Source organism: Lemur catta, chromosome 10, assembly GCF_020740605.2.
Source record: "Lemur catta isolate mLemCat1 chromosome 10, mLemCat1.pri, whole genome shotgun sequence".
Lineage (NCBI taxonomy): Eukaryota > Metazoa > Chordata > Mammalia > Primates > Lemuridae > Lemur > Lemur catta.
The window spans coordinates 27,079,143-27,092,581 of record NC_059137.1 but is presented as its reverse complement, the minus strand read 5'-3'; the positions used below and the strand labels follow the sequence as shown (position 1 = coordinate 27,092,581).

The following is a 13,439-nucleotide window of genomic DNA, read 5'->3' as shown; positions in this document are numbered from 1 at the left end:
TCCTTTTCATTTTATAAATTAAATAATGATTTGATACTTTCTATTCTTTTATTTTAAAAAGTATGTTTGTGTTTACCATAGAGTCACAATGGCTTCAGCCTTTCGCCTTTCTTTGAAACCAAAGGTCAGTGACAACATGACTCACTTAATGGTGGATTTCTCTCAGGAAAGACAGATGCTGCAAACTTTGAAGTTTTTGCCAGGTAAATACAGGTATTACATGTAAAGTTTTATATAAAAACTTTTTTTTTCTGCAATGAATATTGATATGTAAAGATTAAAGAAGTATAGTATGATTTTTTTCCTTCGTTCGGTTAAGGAATAATCAAATTTGCTAGTTTTTATTTTTAGAGATTTTTATGGTAGTAAAAATTCCATTTAGGAATTCCATTAAGGGTTATCTTTCATTGCTAGCTTTGCAGAGGGAAGCAGCAGTATTTCATGATAGTGAATAGTGGGTCTTGAGGCCAGGCTTCTTAGGTTTGAATCCTGCTACTTACTTGCTATGTAATCTTGAACAAGTTACTTAACTTGCCTCATTTTCTACATCTTTAACGTGTCATATTATTTTTCTAGGGTTTTTATAAGCTTTAAGTGAAATGATACCTCTAAAGCACTTGTGGTAATACCGGGCACATGGTTAAAACTCAATGAATGTTAGCCTGCCATCATTACTATTATTGTTGTGGTGGTTGTTAGCTCAGATGGAACTTTATTTCCAGTAATATGTTAACATTGGATTGGAGTATTAGTATGAGGATAGTGCAGTAGCCAAAACCATTTGAGTCCTAAATTATTGTTCACATATGTGAAAGAGCCAGTTAGGGATCTGTCCTAGTCTGTTTTGTATTGCCATAACAGAACACCAGAGACTGAATAATTTATAAAGAAAAGAGGCATATTTAGTCCCTGGCTCTGCAGACTGGGAAGTTCAAGATTGAACAGCAGCATTTGGTGGCTTTTGGTGAGGGTCTTGTGCCCTGTGGAAACACAGCAGAGGGAAACCAGGCATGTGTGAAAAGGGCAAAACGAGAAGCAAACTTGCTTTATAACAATCCGCTCTCATGGGAACTAATCTATTCCTGAGAGAACTAATACAGTCTTCTGAGAAAGACATTAATCCATCCTAATCCCTCTTAAAGGCACCACCTTCCAACAGGGCCATATTATAGAGGACCAAGCCTCAACATGAGTATTGATGAAAACAAATCATATTCAAACCGTAGCAGAACCTTTTGGTTGGTAATTTATTTTTTTAGCATCAAGTAATGTTGATTTGATAGCTAAAACTATTTGGATGTGGTGATTTGGGAGATCAAGGAATCTCTTGAAAGTGAAGTATTTTACTTACAACTCCTTTTTTTTTTTTCAGGTTAGCTGTTTTTGAATAGGGAGTGTTGATTATGTGAAACCATTTTTTTCTTCTCTGAATATACTTTCAGGGACTTTAAAATATAATTGGAAAGACAAGGTTAATAGTTATAGCGCTAAACTGGAACCTAATAAGGGTAGCACAGTGAGGTATTAACTTGTATGATATAGATTAGAATTTCCAGAGCAGTTTATAGAAGGAAAAGATGAGAGAAAGAACTCGAGTTGTAGAGGAAGAAAGTATACTTGTTGTTGGGTATCTGCCGTACATTGGCCTTTTGGAATCACTATATTTTTATTTACAGGGCTCTACTTAAGAGTGAAACTGACATTAAAGGGGAAATAAACATTTTTTAAAGTTTTATTTGGCATACCAGGTAATTTAAAATAGTTTGGTCATTTCAGTGTGGCGCTTATAATTTTATTGACAAAAGGCTGGATTTTCTTTTAGATTTGAAAATTTGAGGTGGTAGTATCAAACTTCCACTGATTACCAGTTAACCAAGGTTCTATATTTCTAATTAAGTTGGGAAGAACTGACGTCTTAAGAACATTGAGTATTCCTACCTATGAATATGGAATATCTCTCCATTAATTTAGTTCTTCTTTGATTTCTTTCATTAGAGTTTTGTTGTTTTCCTCACATAGATCTTGGACATATGTTGTTAGATTTATACCTAAGTATTTCATTTTGGGGTGCTAATGTAAATGGTGTTGTGTTTCAATTTCAAATTCCACTTGTTTGTTGCTGTGGTATGTAGGAAAGTGATTGACTTTTGTATATTAATCCTACAACTGTGCTGTAATCCCTTATTAGTTCCAGGAGGTTTTTTTTGATTTTTGATTCTTTTGGATTTTCTACATAGATGATCATGTCATCTGTGAACAAAGTTTTCTTGCTTCCTTCCCAATCTGAATACCTTTTATTTCCTTTTATTGTCTTACTGCATTAGCTAGGATTTCCAGTATAATGTTGAAAGAAGTGGTGAGAGGGGGCATCCTTGCCTTGTTCCTGATCTTAGTGGGAAAGCTTTGAGTTTCTCACCATTAAGCATGATTTTAGTTGTAGGGTTTTCTTGTAGATATTCCTCATTAAGTTGAGTTGAGGAAGTTCCCTTCTATTCCTATTTTACTGGGAGTTTTTATTATGAATGAATGTTGGAATTTGTCAAATGCTTTTTATGCCTCTATTGTTATGATCATGAGATTTTCTTTTTTAGCTTGTTGATGTGATGGGTTACATTAATCAGTTTTCAAATGTTGAACCAGCCTTGCATACTTCGAATAAATTCAACTTCACTAAGTGAATAATTCTTATTGTACATTGTTGGATTTGATTTGTTAATATTTTGTTGAGGATATTTTTGCATCTATGTTTATGAGAGATATTTGTCTGTAGTTTTCTTTTCCTGTAATATCTTCTTATCAGTTTTGATTTTAGGGTAATGCTGGCCTCATAGAATGAGTTAGGAAGTGTTCCCTCTGCTGCTTTCTTCTGAAAGAGATTGTAGAGAATTGGTATAATTTCTTCCTTAAAAGTGAACACATCTGGGTTTGGTGCTTTTTGTTTTGGAAGATTATTAATTATTGAGTCAATTTCGTTAATGGGTATAGGCCTATTCAGAATGTCTATTTTTCATGTGTGAGTTTGGCAGATTGTGTGTTTCATAGAATTGGTCCATTCATTTAGGTTTTCAAATTTGTGGATATAGAGTTGTTTATAATATTCCTTAATTACCTTTTTAATGTCCATGGGATGTGTGGTGATACCTCCTCTTTCATTTTTGATATTATTAATTTGTGTCCTCTCTCTTTTCTTAGACTGGCTAGACATTTATTGATTCTATTGATCTTTTCAAAGAGCCAGCTTTTGGTTTCATGATTTTTCTCTATGGATCTCCTATTTTCAGTTTCATTGATTTCTGTTTTAATTTTTATTATTTCTTTTCTGCTTACTTTGGATTTAATTTGCTCTTTTTTAGTTTTCTAAGGTGGAAACTTAGATTATTGATTTTAGATATTTCTTCTTTTCTAATACAGTCATGCATTGCTTAACAATGGTGATACATTCTGAGAAATGTGTTGTTAGGTGATTTTGTCATTGTGAGAACATTTTAGAGTATACTTACACAAATCTAGATGGCATAGCCTACTACACACCTAGGCTGTATGGTATGGCCTATTGCTTCTAGGCTACAAACATGTAATGGCATGTTACTATACCAAATACCATAGGCATGTGTAACATAATGGTAAGTATCTCTGTATCTAAACATAGAAAAGCTACAATAAAAAACAGTATTATAAACTGATAGGACCACTGTCATATATGCAGTCTGTTGTTGATTGAAACATTATGCGGCACATGATTGTATATGCATTCAGTGCTATAAATTTCCCTCTAAACACTGCTTTCATTGCATCCCACAAATTTTTGATAAGTGTGTTTTCATTTTCATTTAGCTCAAAATATTTTTAAATTTCTCTTGAGATTTCTTGTTTGACCATGTGTTATTTAGAAGTGAGTTGTTTAATCCCAGAGTATTTGGTGATTTTCCATTTATCCTTCTATTATTGATTTCTATCTAGTTTAATTCCATTGTGGTGTAAGAGCAGACATTGCATGAGTTCTACACTTCTTTAATCTGTTGAGGTATGTTTTATGGCCTAGAATGTGGTCTGTCTTGGCAAAAGTTCCATAGGCACTTAAGAAGAATGTATGTTCTGCTATGGTGGATGAGGTAGTCTATAGGTTTCAATTATATGCAGTTGGTTGGTGGAGTTGTTGAGTTCACCTACGTCCTTATTGATTTTCTGCCTGCTGAATCTGTTTATTTCTGATGGAAAGATGTTGAAGTCTCCAACTATAATAGTGGATTTATCTGTTTCTCCTTGCAGTTCTATCATTTTTTGCCTCATGTATTTTGATGCTCTGTTGTTAGGTGCTTCAGAGGATTAAGGATTGTTATGTCTGTCTTGGAGAATTTGTCTCTTTGTCATTAAATTATGCCCGTCTTTATCCTTGATAACTTTGCTTGCTCTGAAATCTGCTTTGTCCAAAATTAATATAGCTTATCCCACTTTCTTTTTGTTAGTGTTAGCATTATATATCTTTTTGCATCCATTTACTTTAATGTATGAGTGTCTTTATATTTCAAGTAGGTTTCTTATAAACATCTTATAGTTGGCTCTTTTTATATCCACTCTTGACAATCTTTGTCGTTTAATTGGTACATGTAGTTGATTCACCTTCAAAGTAATTATTAATATAGTTGGGTTAATATCTACCAATTTGTTACAATTTGCTATTTCTTACCCTTGTTCTTTATTCATACTTTTGTCTTTCACTTTTTTTCTGCCTTTTGTGGTTTTGAGTGTTTTATACGATTCCATTTTCCCTCCTTTCTTATCATATCAGTTATACTTTCTTAACTTTTTCGTGGTTGCTCTAGAGTTTATAGTATACGTTTATAACCAATTCATGTCTACTTTCAAATAACACTAGACTGCTTGATGAGTAGTACATATACCTTACAATAAAAAAATTCATTCCTCTTTCCTATCCCTTGTATCATTGCTGTTATTTATTTCATTTATACATAAGCATCTACACACAATCAAATAAATGATTGCCATTATTATTTTGAATGAACTGTTATCTGTTAGACAAGAATAAGAAAAATAGGCTTTTGTTTTACTTTCACTCATTCCTTCTCCAGTGCTCTTCCTTTCTTTATGTAGATCTGAGTTTCTGACCTACGTTATTTTCCTTTTCTATAAAGAACTTTTTAAAAACAGGTATCTGGCAACAGATTTTTCTCAGTTTTTATTTGAGAAATTTTAATTTCTCCTTCAGGTTAATTTCAAAAAGTATAGAATTGTAGGTCAATGGGTTCTTTTTCTCTCAACACTGAAATATTTCACTCCACTCTCCTCTTGCTTGCATAGTTTCTGAGGGGAAGTCAGATGTAGTTTTTATCTTTGCTTCTGTTAGGTAAAGTGTTATTTTTCCTCTGACTTCTTTCAGGTTTTTTCTTTGTCATTGATTCTCTGTGGTCTGAATATTGTATGCCTAGATTTGGAGAGGTTTTTTAAATTGGCATTTCTTCTGCTGGTTGGTCTCTGAGCACCCTAGATCTGTGGTTTGGTGTCTGACATTAATTTGGGAATTTCTCAGTCATTGTTGTTTTTCATATATCTTCTCTTCCTTTCTGTCTTTACTCCTTTTGTAATTGTTCCACAGTTTTTGGATATTCTGTTCTGTTTTTTTTTTTTTCAGTCCTTTTTCTCTTTGTGTTTAGTTTTCCAGGTTTCTATTGAGATACCCTCAAGCTCAGAGACTCTTTCCTCAGCCATGTCCAGTCTGCTAAGTTCACCAAACCATTCTTCATTCCTATTACAGTGTTTCTGATCTTTAGCCTTTCTTTGCAGTTCCTTTTTAGGATTTCTATTTCTCTGTGTACATTGCCCATCTATTCTTTTACGCTGTCTGCTTTATCCATTAGAGTCCTAAGTATATTTTAGCTGTTTTTGATTCTTGGTCTGATAATTCCAACATCTCTGTCATATCTGAGTCTGATTCTTATGCTTGCTCTTCTCTTAAAACTGTGTTTTTTGCCTTTTAGTGTGCCTTGTAATTTTTTCTGGATAGCCAGACATAATATTAATATATTGGGTTAAAGAAACTGGTATAAATAGGCCTTATTAGTGGTAGTAACGTATGCAGGAGGGGAAGCATCCTGTAGTAGTCTGAGTAGGGCTCAGTCTTTTTGTGAGCCTGTGCTCTGTACTGTGAACCTCACTGGTGCTTCTCAGTCTATACCCCCAATTCTTGGCCCCTGAAATGGAACAGGTGGGTAGAGTGGGCTAGGTTTGGTATTTCCCTTCACCCAAATGGAGTAGCTGACTGGAGTTGAGTTGTTTTCCTTTCCCCAGGTAAATTAGGCTCTGATAAAAACTCAGTGGGTTAGGCTCTTGTTAAACACTTTCTCTTGAGGGAAGAACAGAAGCTCTGGTGTATTTCATAATTGTTCCTTTTCTCCTCTCTCTGCTGGAATCATGGGGGGATTTTTCTCAGCTATTCATGGTGAGAACCTAGTGAGCTCCTGGAGGTAAAACTCACAAATATGTGGGGACCCTTCTATGATTGGGTTCCCCTGGAGTTTGACTCTTAGACATAATGCTGTATACCTTAAATATGTATAATTTCAGTTAAAATTTTAAATAAAAATTTGGCCAAGGGATTATAATCCCAAGCATTTCATTTTATTTCCCCTTCATTTCCAAATGGAATCATTACACGAAGAAAACTTTCAGCTCAATAATCAGAAATGCCTTTCTAACAGCCACAACTGCCTAACTATAAAATGGTCAATTTTAGGTAATAGTGACTGTTCCTATCACTAAAATAATTCAAGAAGAAGTTTGATGATAACTTGGTAGCAGTGTTGTAAGGGGGAATTCATTCATCACAAGATGGACTTGACCAATCCTTCTAAAACTTATGAAAATCAACTGTAGATTTCTGATTCAAGAGGCCTAGTGTGGGATTTGAGATAACAATTAAGGTGATTTTTGAACACATTAAAAGTTGAAGAGCACTGCCTTATTTATAAAAGCTCAGCAATGTAACACAACAAAAGTGTTTATGCAGGATTTTGCTTTTGCTGTGAGAGGATCCCTCCAGAGTATCTAGTTTATGATACTTGTATGAATGGTTGTCTTTATCTTTTGAAATTTTTGAAGTTTTTCTTCAGATTGTACCCAATCTGTCTCCCTGGATTTCATGAATTCTTTACTATGACATTGTTGCTTATTTTAAGGTTCCCATCAGTTCTACTTTTACAGTTTTTTTTCTTATTGGTCATACTGAGGTCCAAAAAATTATTTACCAAACATAGACTCTACATTCTAGGTTATTAAATTTGCCAGTAAGACAAATTCAGAACTTCTCAGAGACTCTGCCTTTAGGGTAGATGATGTGTTAGTTTTGTAGGCCATTCATTTCCTCCTGGCCAGATAGTTTAACTTTCATGTAATTAATTTTGTTCTTTTCATTCTTTTTCAGATAATTTTCTGTGTGCTGCTGTTCTTAAATTTCATAAATTTCTGTATACTGATATATATGGTCTTAGCTTAGAATGCTTTTCATTAAAAATACTAATGGTGGTTGTCTCTAAGTCAAACTACCTGTGTTTGAATCCCTTTCCTTCTTTCAAGGTCTAGCCTTGTAATCTTGAACACGTTACTCTGACATCTTTGAGCCCCAATAATAACAAAGATGATAATAATAGAAGGCTTATGTTGTTGCAAGGATTAAAGTGGAAAGCACTCAGTAAATGATATCTACTGCTGTTACTACTTTCCTATTTAAATTAGAAAGAACACGTCATGTTTCATTGATGCCTGTGAAATTGTAGTTTTCACTTTATATTATCTCAAGTTCACTTTTTTACTCATACTTTAAGAATTTGCATGTTGATTTATAGCATTTGAGGTTTTAACTATTGTTTTCCACCCCTTTCTCAGTTTTTTCATGTGAATCACTAATACCAATGTTTTTTTTTCTCTTCTCTCCAGTCCCCAAAGCTCCAGAGATAGATCCAGTAGAGTGTTTGGTGGCTGACAACTGTGTAACAGTAGCTTGGAGAATGCCAGAAGAGGATAATAAAATTGACCACTTTGTACTGGAATATAGGAAGACCAACTTTGATGGACTTCCACGTGTAAAGGATGAGCGATGCTGGGAGATAGCTGATAACATTAAGGGTACTGAATATACACTATCAGGTAAAATGACTGCATTTCAGGAATCACATGCTCAGAAAATAAATGTAATTCTGAGAAATATCTTTAGTTATTTTAAAGGATAAAGTTATTAAGTTTCTTTAGCCAAGCTGACTTTTTAGATATTCATTACAAAAGTGAGTTTCTCTTAAAACATCAAGGAAACCTTTACCTTTGTTTTAATTACTTCTGGACATTTGCAACCTAGTGAAACAGAATGTATGTAAAACAAATATGAAGAGAACAAATATACTCTGAAATATTGTTTTCAGAATAACATTTAATTTTTACTTTGGTTTGAATAAAAAAGCTGTCAGTTTTTTACCCCAGTACCTCAGATACTGTAAATACTATTGCTTTTACTGTTTTAAGATTATCTTCATGTTAATACTTAAAGTAGAACTGTGACTTGGTATTAGAAACTTGGGTGTTGGCCTTTTGAAAGCCTTTAAAAAAGATGTCTCAGTATGTAGGGGACTTTGGATATTTGAAATGGCCAAATATTGCCCTAGTTGTTCAATGCTTATTATACATGAACAGTAACATTAGGAGCTGCCATTATTGAGCAATTACTATTTGTCAGGAGCTGGGCTCAAGTGTGTTACATATAGTACATTTCATTTAATCAGTATAATATATCTCATTTAATCTTTATAATAATTATGAAGTTGGTTTTATTATATTTTACAGATAGAAAACTGAGGCTCAGTCAAGTTGTTGAAGGTCCCATAGCTAGTAATTTTTGGACTGAGATTTTAATCTAGACCTAACTTCAAAGATTTTATTAATTTCTGTGTTTCACATCCTCTTTAAATTCATTTTCACAAAAGAAGATACTATTTCATAAATATAAAATTATTTAGGGTGTGTACTTTACAGAAATTGAGTATGTTATTATAATTTGTGGCATCTCTCCTTGAATGAAATTCTACTTTTAATGAAGCCTGAAAGGATACTTTTTTTTTTTCCCCTGAGACATGGTCTTGCTCTGTCACCCTGGCTAGAGTGCAGTGGCGTGATCATAGCTCACTGCAACCTCAAACTCTTGGGCTCAAGCGATTCTCCTGCTTCAGCCTCCCAAGTGGCTGGGACTACAGGCTGGCACCACCATGCCTGGCTAATTTTGCTATTTTGTTGTGGAGACAGTCTGGCTCTTGCTCAGGCTGGTGAAAGGATACTTTTCATCACTGAGTTTAAATAAAAGTTGATAAACTATATGATTTACCTCTTTTGAATAAAATAATAGATAAATCATGATTCCTCTTATTTCAGGGATTATTACTCCTTTAACATAAATTCATACTCTTCGAGAATAAAGAAATACAGTACTTCCAAGGAGGAAAAAATATCTATTTGAGGGGCCATACTCATACTTTTGAGGATAGAGGCCTTTACTTTTCCTATCTGAAAACCATTTTCATTTTTTCAGGCTTAAAATTTGATTCAAAGTATATGAATTTCAGAGTGCGAGCTTGTAACAAGGCTGTGGCTGGAGAGTATTCTGATCCAGTTACTCTAGAGACCAAAGGTAAGATTAGTAGCTATTTATACAGCATCAAACAAAATATAACATCTGAGGTTATTCAAGACTTTGTGACAGGAAGCATTTCATGTGTGATTGAATTCCTTCTCCACTTCCTCTAGCCCCCACCTCTGGCTTTCTCAACTGTGAGAATTATAAGACCAAGAAAATAGGACTACAGTAGTGGTAGCAGTTTTCCTATATGCTTGTATTCATATAGGTAAAATAGACTGAGATGATGGTATTATATTCTCTGGTGGGTGCTAAACTTTACAAATTTCAATCTAATGTTAATACATAAGCATCACTGAGATCTGCTCAGAGTTTTCCCAGAGAATGGGTTATGAATCAATAATGGGGAATTATCTGTTCAGTTTAGCTCAGATCCTGTTTTCCTGAATCTTACTGTAGTAATTAACATTTATATAGTTTATTAATGGTTACAAAGCACTCTTACAGTTCTTTATTTGATCATTAAAATCATCTTGAGAGATTAGTAAACTAGGTATTATTGATATTCATATTGTAGATGAAAAAAATAAAGTATAAATATTAATATGTTAAATGGTTTGCCCATGATGCCTAGATCTAACTTAGAAAAGTATAAATAATAATCTGTTTCTAAGTTCTGTGCCAGCCCTTATTGGGGGCCTGGAACATAGGTTTCTTAGTCTCTGGAGAGCAATTGGATTTAATTAAAACTTCCTAGAATAATATATTTGAACACAGAAGGTTTTTTAAGTATTTACCAGTTTGAAGACTATAATGCTAGAGATCTTCCCAGTTGTGAGATGATCATTGCCTAGGTTTACTTCCAGAATCAGACTCTATGCATTGTTGTAAATACTTGGGACTTGGGGCATTCCACTGACCCCTAGTTAATATAAATAGCATTTGAATAGGTTTGCATGCCAGAAATTTGATATGATTTGGAGGGTGATATAAAAATACCATATCAGAATAAAACAAAATATTTTAAAGTTATTGATGAGACAAACTCAGAAAACTATATTTGCATCACAAAGGTCTAAAAAAAATCTAACTTGAAGGAACTTGTTTGGATTAGCAAATGTTTTTATTTGAGAACTATAGGTAACTTAGCCAAGGAACACAATTAGTTTGAATTACTGTATCAAACTGAGATGTTAGGTTTTTACCATTTCAAAATATAGTCATATTTATAAGTAGACAATCTTTTCTGTATAACTCGAATTGTTTTTTGCTTCTATCAAATAAAACTGAATTATTATTCTCCCTCAGGAGCATCGTATTTTTAAATTTCTTTTCTTCCTTTCCATATACTCTCTTTATTTAGTGACCAAACTTGTACCTAAACGTGGTGAATTGTATATTCCTATGCAAATTCCTTAGGTTTAGGAAAATGAACAACTGGCTTGTGGTTTTCTTGAAGCTGGGCTGGCTGCTCATTTTATCAGTGTCTGAATGTTACTGGTTAAACTCTTGGTCTTGTGGTTTGTAGAGAGAAACTAAGTTGATTCTAGTCCTTTTGAGTGCTTTTCACTGCCAGGTACCTCCCTCCCCCAGTGTGGGAATAGACAAACTCCTCTGAAACCTACTGAACAGTGATTCTGACCTTCAGGGAGTCTCAGAATAAAACGTCTCTCACATGATATGGGTCACAAATTTTCTAGGGTTATTCCATAACATTGGCATGGCTTCTAATGAGAACAGAAGTTCTATAGGAAAAGTCCAGATTTTTAAAAATGACATGTTGAAAAATTGTTTACTAATTTATTTAGCTTATTGCAGCCTATTTCAGCCAACCATTAGAAATAAGTGTATGGAGTAAGAACTGAAGAGAAAGGAAGAGAGATGGAGATTAATTAGTTGAGTCCTACCAATATTTTATATCCTGACACTTATGGTCCTTGGTATGGAGAAGAGTGAACATTGTTTATTTCTGTCACTCCAATGTATGTAGCACTATTTCTTCTGGCATTGAAGTTGTCAAAAGTGATATATAATATATAGTAAGTTCTTATGACCAGATTTTTTAGGTATATTAATTTTTATTTCCTTATAAAGGTAAATGATGAATTAATAAATCGTAAATTACTCTCCAACCTCAAATGACACTGGCTATGATATAATTTTATAGTACCAAGAAAGTAGCCACTAGCACAAATAGAACTTATGAAACATATCCATACTCTGATTTTTGGTACCTTGTTTTCATAGGCTTTTAAAGATATGAAACCAGTATGTAACTATATTACAGGGCTTATACAAGAGACAGGATCTCACTTTTAAGGCTGGTCTTATTTGTTCAATATAGGGTGTTATCCCTATTACCTTAGAAAGACTGAGGCTTTATAATTTAACTGAGGTCCCATAAAGAGACAGTGTTCAAAAAGGAGAGAAAGTAAGAGATATATGAAAGATGATACCTCTGGGATTGAAATCCGTGCCCTTTCTTTGGATGCTGTGGTACTTGAAAAATCTGGTCTCAAATGGTTTGGAGTGGTGCCTTTTTTTGCCACCCTTGACTCCAGGATTGCTGATGACTCTTCTCTCCATCATAATAAACATTAGGGAATAGCCTTAGGATTTATTTTCTTTTGAAAATAAATGGTTGAGAATTGATAGTACCTTAAAGTTAAATCTAATTTTTCTTTCTTTTTAGAAACGTAGATGCTCTCACATGCATTACCTAATAACTTAAATATACAGTGTAACTCTTGTTAAGGGGGGACTCATGTTTTGGCATGAGAAAGAATTCTCGTGCAAAGATTAGGATAGTTTTAAAGAATGAAAGTTTATTTTACTTCTCAGAGGGTGAGAAGAGCATGACACAAAAAGAAGGAAAAGTGTTGGTGCTGGGTAGAAGCAGTTCAGGATTTTTATGGGGATGAAGAGAAGAGAGAAAAATAGTTATGGCTGCCAGCTGATAACAGAAGCAGCTGTGGAGCAGCTGTGTTTGCTTTTCCATTTTTCTTCATTTTCTTTTGAGGCTGGCTTTATCAGAGTCCTTGGAATCTGGTTCTGGTGAGAGCTGGGAGGGAGCTGGAGTCCTTGGAATCTGGCTTTGGTGAGAGCTGGGAGGGAGTTCACACCCCTGTTCTCCACTTAGGGCTCTTCAAGTCTGTTAAAACAAACTCTTAAAGATACCGCAGATGGTTGATCTTTAAGACAATGAGTTAGTCCCAGTTATTTAATCAAACAAAACAAAGGGTAATTGTGCTGTGAGTTTATTTCTCTTTCTGTTTGATAGTTTCCGTCTTTTTCTGTTAGCTAGTTTATAAACAAGGCTGTTTTCAACTCTATTTTCTTAAGGCAGTTCATTTTTGGAAATTCAGGATCTCAGTGTTACCTGATTCTAACCTTTTAGTAACCTATCTGCTAAGGAAGTCTATTTCATTTTTACTGAAAAGCTGCGTTATTTCTTCCTTCTGTAAGTTCATTTCTGTTTAGATGCAGATTTTGAAAGCTTTTAACTTCCTTGTATAGTATGACATTTATGAGAAGCTGTGTGGTCAGTAGATTTGTATTCAGAATGTTGTTTTTAAATGAAGACAATGAACAATGGCTCTGATACATAGTTGAAATTAAAGTGCTCTTTACAGAACGGTAGAAGATAAAAAGATTCTTGATTCACTAGGTAAACATTAGGTTGTCTATATTCTTATTTTGTTGTCTGATATATACGTCACAGAAACACTGAAGCCTTAACTAAATCAAGTAATAGCCTAAGTGAAACGGGGTTTTGTAAAGGAATAATGTGTTCCTTTAATGAACAATT

General features: G+C 33.9%; 1 protein-coding gene across 3 annotated transcripts in view; it reads left to right on the top strand.

The window, feature by feature from the left end:
* The window catches only part of FSD1L (fibronectin type III and SPRY domain containing 1 like), a 67,238-nt gene that overhangs the window by 30,185 nt on the left and 23,614 nt on the right, over positions 1–13,439 (top strand). For all 3 annotated transcript variants that reach the window (XM_045563107.1, XM_045563108.1, XM_045563109.1), the window contains exons 6-8: positions 82–203; positions 7,951–8,160; positions 9,587–9,685. In XM_045563107.1, coding sequence (XP_045419063.1) covers positions 82–203; positions 7,951–8,160; positions 9,587–9,685 — 431 coding nt within the window. The remainder of the gene's footprint in view (positions 1–81; positions 204–7,950; positions 8,161–9,586; positions 9,686–13,439) is intronic.